General features: G+C 43.9%; 1 protein-coding gene across 1 annotated transcript in view; it reads right to left on the reverse strand.

The window, feature by feature from the left end:
• The window catches only part of MAMDC2 (MAM domain containing 2), a 186,047-nt gene that overhangs the window by 67,789 nt on the left and 96,353 nt on the right, over positions 1-21,905 (reverse strand). Inside the window, exons 5-8 of the mRNA XM_060013422.1 lie at positions 20,510-20,781; positions 18,889-18,973; positions 15,658-15,795; positions 801-1,057 (exon numbers count right to left, since the gene is read on the reverse strand). Of these exons, the coding sequence (XP_059869405.1) occupies positions 801-1,057; positions 15,658-15,795; positions 18,889-18,973; positions 20,510-20,781 (752 nt within the window). The remainder of the gene's footprint in view (positions 1-800; positions 1,058-15,657; positions 15,796-18,888; positions 18,974-20,509; positions 20,782-21,905) is intronic.

Here is a 21,905-nt window from a genome sequence, read left to right on the forward strand (position 1 = left end):
ATAATTTTATCTACTTGGTTGGATGGTCATCAGTACTGGACCATCCAACAGACACATACATAGATATGTATTAATATATGTGCTTTGAAAACAGGTCTGCGGGTGTGCACGGATAAACACCAAAATGTTAGTAGCTCTTATTTTGCAGGGCTGGCATAGGGTGTTTTCGTTTGATTTGCCTCTCTAAGTTTTCTAATTCTTCTGCACTGGACATTTACCACTCATGTAACTATAAAGAGTTTTAAACCATAAAAAGTTAAAAAACTTTATAGGCCCCCAAGGCTTGTTTCAAATTAGGGCCACAATCGTAAGTTTATTTCTGACTTTTATGACATTATTTATACTGTAAAGGAGAAAAGAAGTCTTTTTTTTTTTTTTTAAATTTAGAGAGAGTATTCCCTCAAGTAAGGGAAACCTTCAGTTGCTGTCAGGAATGGAAGTTCAAGGGGGAGTTTCACGTAGAAGGCGTTTCACTGATCTCCTTTTCTGAACTCACGTGACCACAGTGCAAGGCTCAGAGGGAGCGTGTGCCCAAGAAATCTAGTGGGTTGACTGGCTTTCCCATAGTTGTCCTTATTAGAGAATACTCTCTCTAGAAAATGAAGTGATAAGGGATGAAGGTAGAGGGAATAAAGAGGGAGAAAAGTGGAGAAGGCCAAGGAAGGGAAAAGGAAGATTAAGACAGACACCGCGGAAAAGAAAGAATGAGTGTGAGACTGTAGTATCTCTCGAATTCCACGCCTGGGTGTGGGTGGCATCCCTGTAGAGCGGCCAGGCCAGGGCACACCTGGCACACCTACCTCCATGGGGTATGGGGCGCTGAACTCCACCTCAGCGAGGTTCCAGTCAGCATTCCCTGGATTGCCCATTTTCCAGATCTCCTCGTACAGGCCAGCCGCATCCCTCGTATACACGGAGAAGATGCTGTCATTCCCCTGCTGGAGTTGGTAATAAAACAACAAGCAGCCAGACATGGGGGCCGTGGTCACTGGGGAGATGAGCTGTGCCACCTCCTGGTAATGCGTGACGTAAACCGAGTCCACATACATGTAGTGGCCTGAAATCACACAGAGAAAACAGCCTAAGACAGGCGGGCGGAGTCTCAGACACAACTACATGATCTGGGATTTACTTCACAATAATCCAGCGGGAGTGGAGGAGAGGAAGCGAATGAGTTATTGAGGAAAGAAGTTTGGCCACGGGTTGATGAATGTTGCAGCTTGGAGATAAATAGTGGAGTTCCCTGTGCTCTGCTTAATACTAGATAAGCACCATTCTTTTTCTTCCCCTTAATTTTGATTGAAGTAAAACATACATAGAGAAACGTCGATGTGTCATCTGTAAAGTGTTTGAATTTTTACAAGCTGAACACAGCTGTGAAAAAAAAAAGCAGGACATTACCCCAGAAGTCCCCCTCCAACAAGCCTTCTTTGAGTTGTACGGTTTCTAAGAGCATACCAAACATACCATCTGTTCTTAAAATCGCAGTGACCCTCCTGTACATCTTTCCCATGTACACAAAATGTCGCTGTGTGTTCTTTGAGTGAAACTGATATGAATTCAAACTAGATGACAATTTGTACCTCTTTAATAGAATGTGTAGGTCAGTCAACACTGTTGACAGGGTTAGGATTGGGGAAGTTGAACTTGGGACCCCACCCGTGGCAAGGCTTTGGTGGGCTCCGGACCCAAAGGCTGACTGCATTAGAGGCATTTTGGTGAAAGAGAGAAACTGTGAGGCAGAATGGGGAGAGCTTGGATTGGACATTAAAAGAACTGACTTTGGGGCTTCCCTGGTGGCGCAGTGGTTGAGAGTCCGCCTGCCGATGCAGGGGACACGGGTTCGTGCCCCGGTCGGGGAGGATCCCACATGCCGCAGAGCGGCTGGGCCCGTGAGCCACGGCCGCTGGGCCTGCGCGTCCGGAGCCTGTGCTCCGCAATGGGAGAGGCCACGACAGTGAGAGGCCCGCGTACCACAAAAAAAAAAAAAAAAAAAAAAAAGAACTGACTTTGAATCCTGCTCTATATCTTAGCATCCCTGGGACTTTGAGTAAGTCACTCAATATCTCTGGGCTTCAATTTGTGATCTCTAGAATAGGAATCAAATATTTCTCTCATATGGTTGATCTGAGTATTAAATGAGATTATGTATGTGAAGTGGTTAGCATGTGCCTGGCACATTGTAATTGCCTAACATGATTATAATGAAGTAAAGCAATGCCATTAATGTTTTTAGTACCATGCTTTCCCCAGTATGGTACTATTATTACCAGCAATTTTGTCTAAATTTATTTGAGCTGCAGTGACAGAGGAGTAATAGCAATGAAGCTTTGATAGAACGGCCTTTCTATTTACAAGCTCAGAACAATTACAGCTTAATGTCTTTGCTTTTATTACCTGGTGACAGGTTTATAATCATTCCTTTTATCCTCAGCAAAATAGCAGTAAGGATATTAGGAAGAATATATGAATTCACACACTGGAGACTTACTTTGCATCTAGCACACTGCCTAGTATGTGGTAGGTCCTCAACAAATGGTGATTCAAAACACATACAGGGTCTCAGAAAGATCCTCACTGCAACATGGCAGAGGGGAAAGGTGAATAAATTAAAACTCATTTTCTCCTGGTAGCAAATTGTTCAACCCCTCTGAAAAATCTCCCTTGCTTAAACAGAATTGTCTGATCATCTTGCCAAGCCATGCAACTGTGAATAACCAGAAATCACAAACTCAGATGATCAGAGCAGCCAGCCAGATCAAGTATATGATTGAAGTGGAGTGGGTCAGGGAGAAAATAGAGTGATGGATTAGCTGCCAACATTGAAAATCACATTTTACCAGCAACGAGAAGCAGAAATTAGGCTTCTCTGAAAAAATCAGAAAATCTGATAGTGCTGGGTCCATATTCTCGGGCTGCAACAACCAGCTGGTGGTAAGGGGCGCCAGCCCCGTGCATGGACCTGTGCTCTTCCCTGAGAGCCCATCCCTCTACTTCCAGCTGATGCCCTGACATGCAGCCAGGTGCTGCAAGCTTTTCCCATTGAAACTCAAAATCCAGAATTTTCTGGCAAATCCATTCATTTAAAAATGATACCTCTATTAGTTTGCTAGGGTTACCATAACAGCACCACAAATGAGTTGCTGAAACTAAAGAGACTTGTTGTTCCACACTTCAGGAGGCTAGAAGTCCAAGGTCAATGTACAAGAAAAATTAGTTCCCTCTGATGACTGTGAGGGAGACCCTATTCTATGCCTCTCTCTCTCCTAGCTTCTTTGGCATTGGCACTCGTTGACACTGACGGATTGATCTCTGCCTTCATGTTCACATGGTATTCTCCTTTCTGTGCATGTATCTCTCTGTGTCCAAATTTCCCCTTTTTATAAAGACACCAGTCATATTGGACTTGGGGCCCACCCTACTTTAGTATGACCTCATCTTAACCAATTACATCTGTAATGACCACATTTCCAAATAGGTCACATTCTGAATTTCTGTGGGTTAGGACTTCAACATATGAATTTTGAGGAAATATAATTCAACCCATAACACCTCCCATCATAATTTTTTAAATTTTGTGTGTGCCAAATAAACATATCTGCAAGACTGGAAACAGCTGATGGGCTCCCAATTGGCCACCCCTGGGGAGGGATTTTAAAGGAAGAATCAGAATGTCAGACCGAGCAGAATCCAAGAACCTCTGATAAGGAAGCAGGGCCATGAACCCCCCTCCTAAGCTCGGGTGTCCTCTAAAGCACTGCTGGTGGCCAGGTAGCTCCGACTAATGCAGAATGGGTGTGACCAGCTAGCCCTGTAACACGCCTTTGCTCACTGAGAATGCATGTGAGTGTCAAAGGCAGAGAGGAGGTTTTTATGCCCTTTGTAATTTGTCTAACCGGTGAAACAATCTCTTTCCAAGATATCCAGCCAGGGAGAAAGGGTAGAGGAGCTGTCATACTTTGTTTCCTTGGTACCTCATTGCGGGGCCATGCTGGCGGGCTCCTGACATACTCTCCATTCAGTGTCCAGCTGCTTCACCTTTGGATCCACAACAGCAATGTGTGCCAAGGCCATGCCACATCGGGTGTCCTCAGCTGATGACCAAGCAGAGCAGGGGTACCAGGGCAAGGCCATTCTGGGGCTCTTCAGCAACTCCCCATCGGCCTGGCCCCCCTCTTTCACAGGTGTTAGCCTTCCATCCTGTGCTGAAGGCTCTCCCCACCCAGGCCACGTTAGGACTTTTGTTGGGGCCCTAGGCACTTTTGCTGCGCTGGACCCCTTTCTCCACAAAATATATAAAATTTTTATTTTATAACTGCATTCATATAAAGATGAATATGATCTAGGCTGGACCTATTATAATATTTGTTATTATGACATTCATTTTTTCCCTCTGATTTTAAAATAAATCAAATTAAAACATGCTCACGGATTCCTAAAAATGTCAGGTCTCCTAGGCACTGGGACTTCTATGCCTAATGGACACATGGTCCTGGCCTCCAGCTGCTCCAGCTCTCTCCCCACTTATGCTTCCCAGCCATTTCCCCCAATAAGTCTCTTTCCACCTAATCCCAGCTTAGTGACTGCTTCTTGGAGGACCCAAACTGCCACAGCCATGAAGCAGGAAATCAGTCTACCCGGGGTGACGGGCACCTCCAAAGGCTCCACGAGACTCTCAGTAAATCTAGGAGACCTCACAAATCCACTAGAAATTATTCATTCTACTTCTGGAGTGCACGATAACTGTGTTTAGGGGCAATGTCTCACACTCTAACCCATTATGAATGTATCTTCCTCACAGTTCACAGCTATCTGACAGTGTTCTTTCAAGGCTACTTACTCACCTCCTGGGTGGACAATAGTTTAACCCCTGAATTTGCAGTTAAGTGCCTTGTGCCCATGCACAAGACACTAGGCCAAGTGAGCCACAATCCCATTCCTGATGCAAAAAAACAGCAAACACAATGTGACCTGCTCAAAGTGAGTCAGAGAGCCTGCTGGGAATCAGACCAGGACTGCTGACACCAAGTCTCATATGGAACCACTAGACTAGACCACATTCTGTTGCCCCTCCCTTTCCTCTCCATCATTCCTTTGTTGCCAAGTTGGGTATTATTTACTAAGACTGTTTTTCACTGGGAAATAAAAGGTAGCTCATCAGAAGTTTATCATATCAGTTGAAAGGGTGGAGATGATTCAGAAATCACCAGGTGTCTACCCCAGGGGGCTGGGCCAGAGAAATGACCACCAGCCCAGGCTGAGTGTGTGGCATCGGGTACAATCTGCTCTGAGGAAGAGGAGCCAGTGGTTGGTGGGGGGGGGAGTGTGCAGGCACTGTTTTGTGTACACTTCCAAGGGGAATGAAAAAGGTAGCCTGGAGTCCTCGGGAAATTATGTCTAGTGTCTGATATTATGAGAATTTTCCTGCCCAGCTCAATGAGGCCAACCCTGCTATCTGGTCCAGGGTTCTAGAGCTGGTAGAATCTCTAGAAGAAGCAACTTTTATCAGATTCTTTAAATGAAAGATGAAAGTAGGTATAGATAGATCTTAGGTGGAAAGGATCCTATAATCAACAAAATCACTGGGGATCCTGTTGAAAGATCAAAACTCTCGGTGATGCCAGCCAAAGCTCAGGCCCCTCTGGCATAATGCCTGCGATAACAGCACATGTACGCTTGCTTCTGAAGAGGACTTTCTTGCAGCAGTCCTCTGTACTAGCTCAACTTTTGTTGTGGAACCAGTGGCCCACTGGTAGTCAGCCATTTTCCCTTGACTTAGGAAAAGAACTTTGAGGGCAGCTCCTGAACTTTTATTTTCAAAGAGTCTGGCTAACCAGCATTCCACAGAGATTGCCCTTGGCTTGCCTGCGATGCCAATGGCGTCCTCTGACTCATCTATGATTTGGTCCCATTGGCCACATTTGTGCTCCAGTTGCAACGTCTGCATCTGTGTCCTGGTTGTCTGGACAAGCTGTCTCCCAGGTAAGGGAGAAAACTTGAAGGAATGTATGCCAGCTGGTCTGCTGCCGTCGTGAGGAGACAGTACCCAAAGACAGCAAGTTATCATGCCCGCTCTCCAGTCTATGGAGCTGAGAGTCATCTGCTGAACCTTTAGTTCTAAGGGTTTGGGTAAGTTTTACTATAATAAAGTCTGACTCTATAGTAGAGTCAGATTGAATGGAACTTCTCCTAGTTTCTGCTAAGACCTCAGTGCCAAGAATGATGGGGGACAAGTCCCTCTACTTTCTACAGAGTGGTGCTAGACCATCCCTGTTGGATGTGCTACCTTGTGGCAGACCTGGAATCTAAGCCAGCTCTACCAGAGTAGCCCATCTCTCCACCAACCCTGCCAGCCTGTATATATGAGAAGGCCAAGGAGGGATCAGAGAGACTGGAAACAGAGTTTCTTTGAAGAGAATTGTCACAGAGCTGACCTGTCATGTGTTTCTTTTTGACCCCCCAAGGGAACGGGAGGAGATTGCTTCCCCTTTCTTACCTTGATCCAAGGGAGGGGGCTTCAGGGAACCACTTGTAGAGAGGATGGGGGAGGGAAACTACCATCTAATTTCATCCCCACCCATGCTTGCAAGTTCCTGGGTTCTGTGACTGCCTTGGGCCTTGAGAGGAGGGTGGCAGAGTTAATGGGAGAATTTGATCAGTGGAACTGGAGTTTGTGGGGTACAGAGGCTGGGGCCTAACTCTTGGCTGCATGCAGCTAGAGGTTGTAGGGGCCTGTGAGGGCAGAATGGAGAGAAAGGATTTTTGTTGCCAGGGAGCTGTACTTCTAGAGGTTGATGGGGCAAAGATTTGAGTTTTCCCTAAGCCTAAGTGGGCAACTCAGAAGGTAGCTGGGCTAGAGCGCCTTAAACAACTCTTCTCAAAGAGACTGCATGCAGGGTGTTAACCCCAACAGAAAGGGGCTGGTGATGTTAAAAAAGAAAGGGGTTGGTGTGGTGTACCTAGTGACAGGCACTAAGGGAGATTCATAGATGGCCAGAGAGTGCATCATTTTTGTCATTGGCTGTGAGAGAAATGGCCAGCATCTGGCCACCTGCAGTGTGAAGGGCATCGACCCCAGATTAAACAGCACTGGTCACATACAACCTTTTGTCACCTTCCCTTCCATTTCTGTTCCACCCCCATCCCACCTTTCCCAACCCTGGAGGAACTAGAAGCAGCCATGTGAGTGGGGAAAGAGGAAGAAAAGAGCAAAGGGAAGAAGTATGAAGAAATAAAGCCCAATCCCTTCTCTGATGCTGCTCTGTGGTCTGGTCTGGGGGAAAATTTGAACTGGATGAGAAAATGGAGTTTTGACTTGACTGAACTTAATCCTTAAAAACGAAGCTATTTGTTAATACTTGAAAGTGCCTGGAAAGCCATGGTAAAGTCACCCAAGGACAGAGAAAGGAGATCCAGCAGAGCTTGCACAAAGGCAATGGTAAGAAAATTAATAAAGCTGCTCCCCTACTGGGTGCTTATGCAATGAACCAAATGGATCAGTGCGGAGAGACAATGAACAGGTGCTGTTAAGATGATGCTTGAACTCAATCCAAACTGAAATGGGAAAAGAATGTCATGAGTTATGGAAAGACGATCCGTCCATCTCACGGTCTTTGATGGAATAAAACAGTTCTGACCTTATTTTACATTTTGAAACTTTGTTCAGCTCCTTCTACGATGGCACCATATGCAGACCTGATTTCTAAAATCTCAGCAAAGAAACAGATTTCCCTCATTATCTTTCCAGCAATTATCTTCTTTTTGCTAAGGCAGGTAGGAGACAGTAATGATCTGAGCTGTCAGTAGGTTACCCCCTGAAGGATTTTGTTTCACTTCATAAAATATTAAAAAAGGAAAAAAAATCCATATGTGATGAATCCAAACTGAGTAAGAAAAAGCAACATAATATCCCAGCCCCTTCAGTATTCCACCACAATCTTACTGTGGTAGTCATTTCCACCATAAGACAGGAATTTGGAGACATGGTGCTCATTTGAAAAATCTGACTCACTGTTTGGGGCTGTTAAAAACACACAGCCAAATGAAGGAAAACTTATATCCACATAATATTTTTCAGATATTACATACACTGTTCCCTCTTCTATAACACGGAAGCCAGAGCCTCCGGGGAAGACTTCCTTCGGCAGCTCGGCAGCTCTGAAGTTTCTGAGCAGGCACACAGCTGCCCTCACCCCTGCTGTTTGTTTCTCCAGTTTTCATCTGAAAGCAAAAGCATAAGCTGCTTCCAGGAAACGAATGAACAGGAGATGAGTTTATATAGAGGCAAATCTGCTGCTGCGGGCAGACATCTGAACCATTTAATCTTTCCTTTGCCACCAAAATTGATGGAGCTCAGGGAAAATCAATATACCTGGTAGAAGGTAAATGTAATAAGAAGGCAACCTCTCTCTTGTTTAGAGCATTGGAGGTTTTTTTTTTTTTCCCCAAGAGTGATCTTGGTCAAACCTTTGAGTCATATGAGCACAGAGCTTTTCAAGTAAAACATTTTAAAATTTTTAGAACCCATCTTTTTTAGCCCTGTCCTATGCAGCAGGGAAGTCTTAACATAGGAGTCTACGTGTGAGGAGTATGAATGAGTGTGTGTGTGTGTGTGTGTGTGTGTGTGTGTGTATTGGGTGGGAATGAGAAGGCTCTTTGGCTACTGATTGGGCAAAACCTCACTCCAAAAGTTGAAGAGAAGTCGAAGTGAAATAGCAGAGAAGAGCTGGAAGAAGTGAGTGGAAAGTAAGTATTCAAGATTCCTGATGATCATAAGCAGAAACATAACCTAGGATCTAGGGCCTACTCTGCCATCATCTTCCATACTGGCATTCTCAAATACTCCCTAGACATCAAAGAAACCATTCACTCTCATGCCTGTACACCTCTGCATATGCTAAACTTATCTTCTCCTTATCCATCAGGCCAAATTCCAGTTCTGATATGACTTCCTGTAGAAAGCCTCCCCTGACCCCCAAAACCAAGGTGGTCTTTCACTTCTCTATGATCCCATATCATTTATTTCATACCTCTATTGATCATACATCACTATGCATGTTTACATAGCATTTCAGTATTTGAACATTTTGAGAAATGCCATAATATACATTAACACAGAACTATATTAAAGGCACTGAGAAGTCCTGAAATAAATCTGTTTAGCTTTCTTTAGCTCTGGGTTTCCACAGTTTATTTGATCACATATATAGCCCTTCTTCTCTCATATATAGACTTTTATACTCAAGTACTGGTATTCTAGGGAATAGCACTTTGGAAGAATTGGTTCCTGTGATCTCTTTGAGGTCAGTGACAGTTTTTGTATCACCAGGATATGCAAGAATACCTGACCTATAAAGAGTGCTTATTATGTGTTTGTTGAATGAATGAATGAGTGATCAATGAAGAAGCGTCATTCTGATGTTCAGGCTCTGACTAGGATGACTATAATCAGATGCTTTGCTGGAAGGGAGATAAAAGTCTTCCTGGATTCCTTCCCTTCAGGCTCAGGATCAACGACTTCTATAGGCCTTGGTATTGATGTCAGGGGACTAAACAATGCTAGAGGGCAAAGCTGCCTGCCTTTGTCAGGTGTTTTAGAATAGCCAAGGAAGAAGAGAAAAGATAGAAAAGATGAAGAGGAGGAGATGGAATGGAGAGAGGGAGGGGAGAGGAGAGAGGCGAGTGCCTACAGCAGGGGTAATACACCCTACTACCAAGTCTCTGTGCTCCTCAGGGATGACCATGTCATCATGCCTATCTCTTGATATAGATATTAGAAAATCTCCTGGTCGAGATATTAGAAAGGCCAGGTCCTCTTTTTCCCATTCCTTAGTCCCTTTAGTCTCCCTTCTTCTTTTTTTCTAATGTCAAATGCAATGTATTTATATGTACTCAAGAGGGACCCAAAGCACTCTTGTTTTTTTTTAAATAGATCTCTATTGGAGTATAATTGCCTCACAATACTGTGTTAGTTTCTGTTGCACAACAAAGTGAATCAGCTACATGCATACATATGTCCACATATCTCCTCCCTCTTGAGCCCCCCTCCCATTCTCCCTATCCCACCCCCTGGGTCATCACAAAGCACCGAGCCGATCTCCCTGTGCTGTGCTGCTGCTTCCCGCCAGCCAACTATTTTCCATTTGGTAGTATATATATGTCAATGCTACTCTTACTTTGCCCCAGCTTTGCCCTCCCACCCCATGTCCTCAAGTCCATTTTCTATGTCTACCTCTTTATTCCTGCCTGCAACTAGGTTCATCAGTACCATTTTTTTTTTTTTTTTAGATTCCATATACATGCGTTAGCATACGGTATTTGTTTTTCTCTTTCTGACTTACTTCACTCTCTATGACAGACTCTAGGTCCATCCACCTCACTACAGATAACTCAATTTCATTTCTTTTTATGGCTGAGTAATATTCCATTGTATATATGTGCCACATCTTCTTTATCCATTCATCTGTTGATGGACACTTAGGTTGGTTCCACGTCCTGGCTATTGTAAATAGAGCTGCAATGAACATTGTGGTACATGTCTCTTTTTGAATTATGGTTTTCTCAGGGTATATGCCCAGTAGTGGGATTGCTGGGTCGTATGGTAGTTCTATTTTTAGTTTTTTAAGGAACTTCCATACTGTTTTCCATACTGGTTGTATCAATTTACATTCCCACCAACAGTGCAGGAGGGTTCCCTTTTCACCACACCCTTTCCAGCATTTATTGTTTCTAGATTTTTTGATAATGACCATTCTGACTGGTGTGAGGTGATACCTCATTGTAGTTTTGATTTGCGTTTCTCTAATAATTAGTGATATTGAGCATCTTCCATATGCCTCTTGGCCATCTGTATGTCTTCCTTGGTGAAATGTCTATTTAGGTCTTCCACCCATTTTTTAACTGGACTGTTTGTTTTTTTGATATTGAGCCCCATGAGCTGTTTGTATATTTTGGAGATTAATCCTTTGTCTGTTGTTTCATTTGCAAATATTTTCTCCCATTCTGAGAGCTGTCTTTTTGTCTTGTTTATGGTTTCCTTTGCTGTGCAAAAGCTTTTAAGTTTCATTAGGTCCCATTTGTTTATTTTTGTTTTTACTTCCATTACTCTAGGAGGTGGGTCAAAAAGGATCTTGCTGTGGTTTATGTCAAAGATCTTGTTATGGTTTATGTTTTCCTCCTATAAGAGTTTTATAGTGCATGGTCTTACATTTAAGTCTTTAACCCATTTGGAGTTTATTTTTGTGTATAGTGTTAGGTGGTGTTCTAATTTCATTCTTTTACATGTAGCTGTCCAGTTTTCCCAGCACCACTTATTGAAGAGGCTGTCTTTTCTCCATTGTATGTTCTCGCCTCCTTTGTCATAAATTAGGTGCCCATAGTGCATGGGTTTATCTCTGGGCATTCTATCTTGTACCACTGATCTATATTTCTGTTTTGGGGGCAGCACCATACTGTCTTGATTACTGTAGCTTTGTGGTATAGTTTGAAGTCAGGGAGCCTGATTCCTCCAACTCCATTTTTCTTTTTCAAGATTGCTTTGGCTATTCGGGGTCTTTTGTGTTTCCATGTGAATTGTAAAATTTTTTGTTCTAAGTCTGTGAAGAATGCCATTGGCAGTTTGATAGGGATTGCATTGAATCTATAGATTGCTTTTTTTAAAAAATGATTAGTTTGGCATTATTTATTGTCTATTTTTGTTACATAGTCTAATAATATTGTTTCTCAGTCATTGTCAGTCTTCCATATTTTCAGTAATTTTCCTTTTAACATCTTTATTAGAGTATAATTGCTTTACAATGGTGTGTTAGTTTCTGCTTTATAACAAAGTGAATCAGCTATACATATACATATGTTCCCATATCTCTTCCCTCTTGCGTCTCCCTCCCTCCCACCCTCCCTATCCCACCCCTCTAGGTGTTCACAAAGCACCGAGCTGATCTCCCTGTGCTGTGCAGTTGCTTCCCACTAACTATCTACTTTACGTTTGGTAGTGTATATATGTCCATGCCACTCTCTCGCTTTTTCACAGCTTCCCCTTCCCCTTCCCCATATCCTCAAGTCCATAAGATATCCATGAAATATCTGGTCCATATGACATTTGGTAGACGCCAAAGGTCCTTGATATTTGGTCCTGTCCAAAACCATTTGGCATGGACCAAATATGCTTATGGATGTTTTGGAGAGGACCAAATTTCAAGGACCTTATGGCATGGGCCAAATGTCTTACTGGACGTTCTAGACAGGACCAAATGTCCACTGATCACCCAAAGTAATAGAGGGCTCTGATAACTAACTGGGTCTGGAGCACAAGCCTTCTGACCTCTAGCCTAGTCCTCCTCTGTCTCTTGTTGATGCAAATATGGTCAGAATGTTCTGTGCTCACAAATGAGAGTGAGGAAGAACTAGTGGTGATGCATTCTTCAAAGAATAGATGATACTCAGGTAACATAGTCAAGTGGATGATTTGACACTAGTCCACAGATCTGCTGTCTCTCCCAAGAAATACGTGTTCTCCAAGCCACCTGGTCCTTGCCACCATTGAGAATGAAAAATGATGCACTGAACAAGTAATTATTAGGTCATGATATTGGTTACCCAGAGGATCTGACTTTGGAACTAATTTTTAAGTAATTTGGGAACAGTTATCTAACACTGAAGCTTATACATCTGTGATAATGACACCAAGGATTATTGCAATTTTAATGCATTAGTCTTTCAAGATTCTCTCTATTCCTTGCACTAGAATTTTTAAATATGGCAGAAAAACAATCTCAAAATCAGCCAACTTCCATAAATTAAGAAAATGTCATCTGGCATTTCTTTTTGAAACCCCAAGACATTGTTAGTTGTTTTATTCATTTAAACAAAGGTTTCAAGAGGTAGTAACATTTTATTGTTTTGAGTTAACCCAACTGTCATTTAAAATACTCATTCAGATTCATGGATTAATCTGTCATAACAGCTTATCATTCACTCTACACATAACACTCATTAGACGTGTGGTTCCTACAATGGCCACAAGTAGTGATGGGCTGTGTGTCTTTAGGACCAAAATATGGATATACATATGGAAACCCAAATCTTTTGTCATCTCCAAGAGTGCTAAACCTTACTTTTAAAAGAAGGAAGTGAATACATTTTTGGTCTTTTTCTAATTTCAATTCCTTATGTAAGTGACCATAGATGTATCTAAAGAAATGGTTTCTGGGGCATTTTTCGTTCTCTTGTTCTACCTTTCAGTCCTGTATCTACTGAGATAATCACCATCTGGTTAATCAAACTAACACACTGCTGTGATTGCAACTCTCTCTTCTCAAAGACCTCCAATGGCCTCCCATCATCAATGGAATAAAGTTAAAATCTCTTTCCTGGCATTCAAAGCCTTTTAGAACTGCCCCCATACTGTTTTCTCACTCATCTCTCTTTCTCAGCTGCTACCGCTTGCCAGAGGCATCATGGCTCCTGCCTCTCTTGTCTCTGCCTGTCCAAATCATGCCCATCCTTCAAATACACTTGACTTCTCGCATCATGTCTTCTAGAACATCCAAACAGTAAGTGATCCCTCTTGTCGCTGAATACCAAGCACCTTTCTTTTTTTTTTTGGAAGCACTCGACACATACTACTTTGTCTTACATCCATTTGTGGTAGAAATCTTTTCCTCTTTCTCAAATGTATGTTCCTTGAAACCAGGCAGGGGCCATAGAGGACCTGTCATTTTAATTGTCATTTTTCCAATCATACCTAATACAGTGTTGAATGAATGAAAATGCTAGATCCAGGGCTTCCCTGGTGGCGCAGTGGTTGAGAGTCCGCCTGCCGATGCAGGGGACATGGGTTCGTGCCCCAGTCCGGGAAGATCCCACATGCCGCGGAGCAGCTGGGCCCGTGAGCCATGGCCGCTGAGCCTGCGCCGGAGCCTGTGCTCTGCGGCGGGAGGGGCCGCAACGGTGAGAGGCCCGAGTACCGCAAAAAAAAAAGTTGGCTTAGTCTTAAACAGGTAAACCACAGGAGACAGGAGACTCCAATCTTTCTTATATATGGTTACTTATAAATATGTTGTTCTAAGAAGACTGGGCATGTTAAAAAAGAAAAGGAACTTACAAAAAAGGTTGCAAAGTAGAAGTTGGCTAACTGGGTCTGACCTGAAGATGTGTTTGGTTGGCCTTGTGGTGTTTTTTAAGAGAATATTCACCAAGTTAAAAATTGGGGAAATTTCACATAAAACCCACGCCTTGCTGATTATCTTGCAAAACTGAAAGACCTGGTTCCCTGGGCTTGCATTCTCGCATGGTGGCAACTAATTGAAGTTGAGTACTCTTTGTATGTGGTCCATGCTCTCTAGTTTGCCACCGTCCTCACCCAGCCTATATGTCACTCTCTTTATACCATCTGCCTGGCCCCTTTGGGAAACTGAATCTGAGACTCTGGATATAAAGGAGACAGAACAGGAGCAAAGATAACAATAAGGACAGAATGAAGACTGTCCAAAGCCAAGATAAGCCATAGGATGGACACTTTAAAAAAGTTGGAGACGTGGTTAAAAATATTCACATGAAGAGAAACTACAGTGAATGAGGAATGAAGTAAAGAACCATAAAAAGTTGCCATGTCTTCAGGCAGCTGAAGGGGACACACTGTCATCATCAGCAATTTATTGTGACTGAGCAGATCACCTCAATATCTGCATGGCAAAGGAATGAAGGGGAAAATGTTACCCTTTGCAGCAGAACCAACATTCCTATTCTGTCCTTGATGGAAAGCCAGTCACCAGAATCTTCTCGCTGGTCAACAAGAACTTACAGTTGATGACTGGAATGTTTTGCAACTGCAGGGAGACCTAGGCTTTTATGAAGCCTACCAAGGTCCCGGTGAGAGCTGCCATAACTCACAAGGATGCAAGCCCTTGCCCTGTCTCTGTGGGGACTTTCTCCTCCAGCCCACTGCTCACTGATGACCTCTCCTCCCTATTTTCCCTACAGAGAACCAGCCCGCTTGGCCACTAGGGGGCCCTATTGCTCACCGCATTCAGGACTGACCATCAGTACTATTGGCTCCCCTCCCTGCCACCAGGGAAGTTCTTAAAAACTTATTCCCATCACTCCATGTATTTTTAGTGAAAAGTAACCTAGGATTATTCCAGCCTTGTCTTTAGAAATAAGAAATGTTGAACAGCAAACAGAAGAAAGTCAAGCATAATATGGAAATGTGAAAATAGCAAGACCTCGGTGCTTTGTGACCGCCTGGAGGGGTGGAATAGGGAGGGTGGGAGGGAGGCAGATGCAAGAGGGAAGAGATATGGGAACATATGTATATATATAACTGATTCATTTTGTTGTAAAGCAGAAACTAACACACCATTGTAAAGCAATTACACTCCAATAAAGATGTTAAAAAAAAAAGAAAAAGAAAATAGCAAGACCAGGTCACAGGGGAAGAAAAGCTGTTATCTGGGTGGCCTTCTCCTTAGTTACAGAGCTCGTGTCTGCAGTTTGCCTCTCTCTCACGGCTTACTCTTCTCTTCCACCAGGTCTCTCGGTCCCTACTCACCCTCCTCTCTCTGTCTCCTTCTCTGTCGACAAGCCACAGTCAGGTCAATGTAGAGAGAGATGGCAGAAACAGTTATCCTGGAACAAGGACTCCATTTGTCCCCAGCTCACCCAGTTCACTCCTGAAGGTGTGGTCCTGCGGAAGAATGGAGTGGGAGTTCCGCATATTTCCTCCTCCAACAAACCAGTTCACGTTGGGGTTCCAGCGGTTCACAAAGCCACAGAGATGATTTTCTTCAAAGTCACATTCTGGCAAGAGAGAAATAAAAACAGACTTCATGTAGATGTAGTTATGCCTGGGTACACCCAGGCTTACTGCAGTTTGCTATTAGATACTCAGATATGTTTCTCACTCCCTTTGACCACTGGGATCTTCGTACCAGGACCCCTGGACAATGTCGGTCAAGAAGAGAGATCCTGTAATGAACAGAGATTATAATTCATCATTGCTTCTTTGGATTGTGGCCCTTCTGCCTACTTGCCATGTGGCTTGCTGTGTGACCTCTCCTAGCCTCTATTTGTTCCTAGGAGAAATAGGGGGACACTCCCTCTGCACAGGGCTGTGGTAAGTGTGGACAGCTGCCAGCACAGTGCCAGACACATGGTTAGTGCTTGGTCAATCAGCCAACTCTGTGTCAAAGCGCTATTTAGAGCTATGCTTTTAGCTCCAGAAAGTTTATCCACCGCCTTTCTGGTAGCCCATTCCCCCATCCCCTTCTCTCTTGATAGTAGACAAGGTGCTAAGCTAAGGGTTAAGGGGCATGTTTCCTAGATTCTAAAATCATCTGCTTTGCTTATAAACAAGAACCTGGTCAGCGTAGTCGGGACAGGAATATCTTAGGCACTGGGTCCTTCTGCAGCTCCGGAGTGGAGATAAAAGAGAAGACAAAGAGACTCTCTTTCCCCTTTTCAATAGCACTGACATGTTTGCACAGATAAATTGTTCCCAGTCAACAGACTCCTTTACGGGGAACAAGAAACTCACAAGCCAGTTCTTTCATTGACCCCCATAATTATCAATTAAAAATATGAAGTGTGATTGTGCTGGTCATCTCTTATTGGCCCCTCCAGTCCCACCCACCTTTCTTCCACGGGGCTCCATTCTCCAGAGGCTGACGTGTGCGGCCTTGTATGGACTTCCCTGCCTTCTGGCTTCTCATTGGATTCAACCAATGGAAGGTAGGAGGAGAGCAAGGTTGGGGGTGTTTATTCCTCCAGCTCCCTCTCTGCCAGGTTGCCATGGGTTGGCTGTGTCTCTCTACTGAGGGACCGTACAGCTACTGTCTCCAGGTTCTGGTAACCCCTTCTCCCTTGCCCCTTCAGACCTAAAGATATTGATGGCTCATGAGTCATCACTCTGACTAGTCCTGGATTACTGCACTAGCTTTGACTGGTTTCCTTCACCCACCCACACCTTTGTAGTCCCTTTAGTGAGTTTTCCTCAAATTACTCAGGTTGAATGTACTCTGTTTCCACTTTCCTGCCAGGGTCCTGACTGATAGAGTTATCAGTGTGCTTTTGTATTAACAAGCACTGAACATTTTTAAGATTTTCATTTTCAACTTTTCCACTACAGCATCCGCTAACCCATGCCCAAGAGTCGGTGCCAAAGGCTGCCACAGAGTAAAGGAAAAGCAAAATATTCCTCAATGTGCCAGGCAGTGCTCTGAGCACTTTATACAAATTAAATTATCTAATCCTCAAAACAACCCTACAAGGTATGTACTATTATTAACCTCATTTTACAAACAAGGGGAGCAAAAAGAGTGCACAGAAAGAAAGGTAAGGTGAGAGTACGATCATACAGTTCAACAAGAAGAAATATCAGCGCTCCTATTTCTCCATCAAGTGATTTGGAGAAAAGCAATTAACATTTTTGAGTGCCAAGCACTGTGACAATAACCTTCACATCCCTGATCTTATTAGTCCCCACAACAATCCTACGAGGGAAATATTTTATCCCCATTTTGCCGGTAATGAAACAGAGGCTGAGGGCAGCAGTGCATTGACTAAGCCAGTAGGTGGCGCTCCACTAGGTAGGTACGACTCAAGTCGGTAGAGTGTTAAGATCCCCGCAGCCGCCACTAAGGAGCTCCAAGGAAGATACAGTCTTAACTCAGAAAATGGTCACAATCTTCAGAAAATGGTCGCAATCTAGGTCGGTTTTCTTTCAGAACTGCCCTTGACTCTCTTGCCTCTTTCCTTTCCACAGCCATTCAGCCTCCAAGTACGGTCAGTGCTGAAAAATCCCTCAGATCTACCACCTTTATCCCATTCCACTGCCAACCCCAATTTTAGACCCTCGTATGTCCCCTCTGTAAGGTCACAATCACTTCCTAAGGGTTTTTCTATCTCTGACCTATTTTCTTTGTTTCCAACTCATTTTCCATGCGGCAGCCAGTCATCATCTGAAAACGCAGCTGCAGGCCCCTCCCCTGATGACTGACTTCTAAGGCCTCCCAACCACATAATCCCGGAACCCAAGCTCCACAGCTGGGCTCCAGACTCTTCCTTAACAGACTCCCTTAACAGTGCTGATTCTCACCTCAAACACTACCCAGCCTCTCGCCTTTGCCTGGACACACTCGGTGCTGTCCACCCACTATGGGGTCTGCCCAGAAAGAGTGCTTTCCTTCCTACTCTGCTCCTCTACCTGACTAAATTCTACTCCTTCTTGAAACTACGGCTCAAATGCATCTCCTGGATTCAGTCCTGTCCAATTTTCTCCCCTCCTCCCGACACCTCCACAGCATGGCTTGTCCTTCTCCAGCAGAATTTGTCATATACAGAAACAGCTTCAGTAGGAGGCGAATGGAAGGTGAGTGACCTCAGGACATAGAGTATGTCTGCTTTTGATGCCCTCTCAGAAGCTGGCACAGAAGAGGCACCTACCAACCCTGCTCAAGTGGAATCAAGTGACAACTGTGAGTATAAAGACAGAGCAATGGTGTGTAAGAGAGAAATGGAGGAAAGTGAGGAAAGAGGTAATAAAGAGGTAACAGGATGCCTGCTTTCTGGCAAAAGCTACAAAAATCTGAATATGCAGCAAACTGGATGTCACGTTTATTAGAATATGTTGAGCTTAAGGCAGCAACTCAGGTTACAGTCGCTGCATCTACTTTTCTTTCATCAACCCAGTCAATCGAGGCAAACTCTAATGAGCCTTCCTCTGCTAAAGACAGAGAAACATCATACAACACGCAAGTGATGCAAAATTCAAAATGCACTGCATGGTGTCCTTTATAAAATGCCCTGCTTTTCAGATTGATTCAATTCCCCTGGCAACAGGAGATTTTAGAAAAAGATGCATGTTCGGATGCAATGAAAAGGAAACCCACTTACCGATACAGTAGCCAGTTGTTATCTTGATTTCAAAGAGTGCGATGCTGGCTGTATTTCCATGTCCTAGCACACCTTCTATTAAAATCTGTACAACACATGCGGGAGAAGGGAGTTAGACTTTAAAACACCACGTGTCCTTTATTAGTATTTCAGCTACTTGTCAGGAGCTGTTCAGCGATTCAAGGCAAAACGAGATTGTTTGTCTCGGCTCATTGCTATAGGATACCAATCTCATGATGGGCTTTACTGAAAGAAGGCATGTGTGTGTGTGTGTGTGTGTGTGTGCATGTGTGTACAAGCTCATACACATATTCTCAGAACTTTGAGGTGATCAAGGTTCCAATAAGAGCTCAGAGTCAGCTGTCTTCCATCATAAGCGCAGTCACCACCTTCTCCGGTGCTTGTGGGGCACCAGTTGGCTGCAGAGGGACAGGAGAGCTTGTGTCCCTGGGGAAATCCATTCTGAGACTAGCCAGGAACTGAAGGCAGAGGCCTCAGCGGGGAAAAAAATAAATCCCTTGCAGGAGGAGGTAGGAAGTGTCATTTGACTAGTGGTGGGGGATTTCTGCATGAGGTGGAAGACGCTCAAAACTCATCTTGTAGTTTCTATATTACTGAAAATTTGAAAATTTTACATAAAGAACAGAGAGAAGCATAACAACTTATGTGGCTGATTTCAAGCACTGTTCACAGTAGGTCCTGCTTCTGAAAATATTTGCTTCTCCTTATGTGATTTTAGTCCAATATTTTGCAGCTATGCTGGTAGGTCTAGGGTGTGATACACTGTCCGGAGGACGCTGTGAAATAGGGAGCTCAGACCTTCAATGCTCCGTCCCTTAATCCACCCTGCTGCCTGATGGGAGGGACTACAAGTAGACAGGGAATGTAGGAGAATACCGTATTTCAAAGCTTGTTGAGGAAGAAGAGATATGGCATAGGGAATTGAAAAGCGGACTAGGAATGGAGAACGTTTTCTTGAAGGCTCCGCTTTGTCCCCCATGACATGTTCTCACTAAATATCACACTTCATGGCCGAGTTCAGATTACATCTTCCTTCCCTGCTCCAATACACATCCAACTTTATCTTACTTTCTCTACCTTATTTTCCCATTACTTCTGATGGAACAACTTCCATCTCTGAAAAGGAATCAGAACATGTCCTTTAAGTATCTTTCCTCTTTCAATGTATTTTCATTTTTTTATTACAGTTAATGTCTTGTTCAAAATTTATAGCAAACAAACCATCAGGAAGACAACATAAACACATATCACACATAACTTAGGAGGATGAAACAAAATTATAAGAAAAAAAATTATAAGAAATGAGAATGCTCCCTAAAGCCCACTGGAAAATAAATTCCCATTGAAGAGGTTGGTTTGAGCCCCTTTTAGAGTCTTACAGAAATCCCACTTAAATACACACAAAACAAATCTGGGAAGAAACTCTTTTAAGGAATCAACAAAATACTAATTTACGCTACTGATATTTTTCTATGATGCAGCTCCCATAAGATGTCACATCCTAACACAGGAGAAAACTAACTTCAATAGCAGAAGTTTTCATAAGATCTTAGAATAGCATACTGCCAAATAAGAAGCCCTGCACATAAACTCTGCCTACCTTGAATTTCTTGGAACTGTTTTGCAAGTCCAAGCTGGCTATGAGCCAGCTGTCCGAAGGTTCCTTGGCTGACCAAAGCAAGCGATCAAAGCTTTCATCATCAAATCTCACATAGAGGTTCAGCCGGCTGGGCTCTGATGGAGACCCCGAAGATGTGGTTATCTGGTAGACCAGTCGAAGGCAGCTCCATTCCTCAGTCTGTACATCAGAACTCAGCAGCACGGCTTTCTCCCCCTGCTTGGCAAAGGAGGTGTCCACGTAAATGTAATGGCCTGGAAGGAGAAAGGGACACAGAGAAGAGATCAATCTTCTGCTCACAACTCAGGAAAATACACAACTGTGGTCCCGTAAATCTGAGGGCAGATACTGCCTGCAGATGCATTTTGTGGGGCCACTGAATGTTGCCTGAACACGGGGTCTCTGCTTCTGGTGAAAAATTAGAAGGTCCAGTAACACTGAGGCTACTTGCACATGACACATGACAAGAACAATCCAGAGCTGAGTAGTGCTGCCTCTTCAGAGGTGGTATGCGGGCTCCATTTTGCCACAATCCCCACTACTCCCTATAACCTTCTGACATTGAAGCCAAGTGTCTGTTGCCTATTATCACCTTATAATAGGCCCATTTAGCACATTGCATTCATCTTCCTGGTCCCCATAGGCATATGAGTTTGAGAACCCAGGCTAAGGGGCTTCAGAATCTGGAGGAGCAGCATTCCTCTACTGGAGTCAGAAAGCCTCCCTTCCCTTTCCATAGCTTCCCTCATCCCTAATGACTCAATCTGCATTTGACTTGCCTCATTATTGTAGATTAAATTGATTTGGTTACCTTAGATCTTAGAGCCTAGGCAGAAAACGTTCATTGCAAGTTCATTAGGCATAAGACTCTCTTCCTCTAGACTCTTCCATGACCGAATCTCATAGTTCTGATAACTAAGTGAGAAAGTACGTGCAAAACATGTAGGACAGGGCTTGGAAATCAGTAGACACACTGGGGCCAGCAAGCATTATTTCCCTCTCCTCCCTTGTCCCCTTCCTCGCTCCCTCCTTCCTCCCCTTCCCTTCTGTCCTCCCCTTCCCTTTTCTCCCATCCCTCTCCACTCCCTCCTCCTTTCCTTTCCCTCTTTCACTCCCCCTCCCTCCTCCTGCCCCCTCTCCCCTCATCCTCCTAATATGGACAAGGGGTGCTCTGCTGGCTACAGCAGGCTGTAAAACAGCATTTCTATGACAAAAAAAGGGGTTGGAACCGAGAATTCTCACTTGAGCCTTCCAAGTCTAACTCTGGTCGTTGGCTTCCTTAACACTAATCTGATCTGCCTGTGGGTCTTGGGGACCCTCTGCCTTTCTGACCTGAACCCTCATGCTTGCTCAGAGGTTCCCACATTCGTGGCCAGCA

This window comes from Delphinus delphis, chromosome 6 (genome assembly GCF_949987515.2).
Source record: "Delphinus delphis chromosome 6, mDelDel1.2, whole genome shotgun sequence".
Lineage (NCBI taxonomy): Eukaryota > Metazoa > Chordata > Mammalia > Artiodactyla > Delphinidae > Delphinus > Delphinus delphis.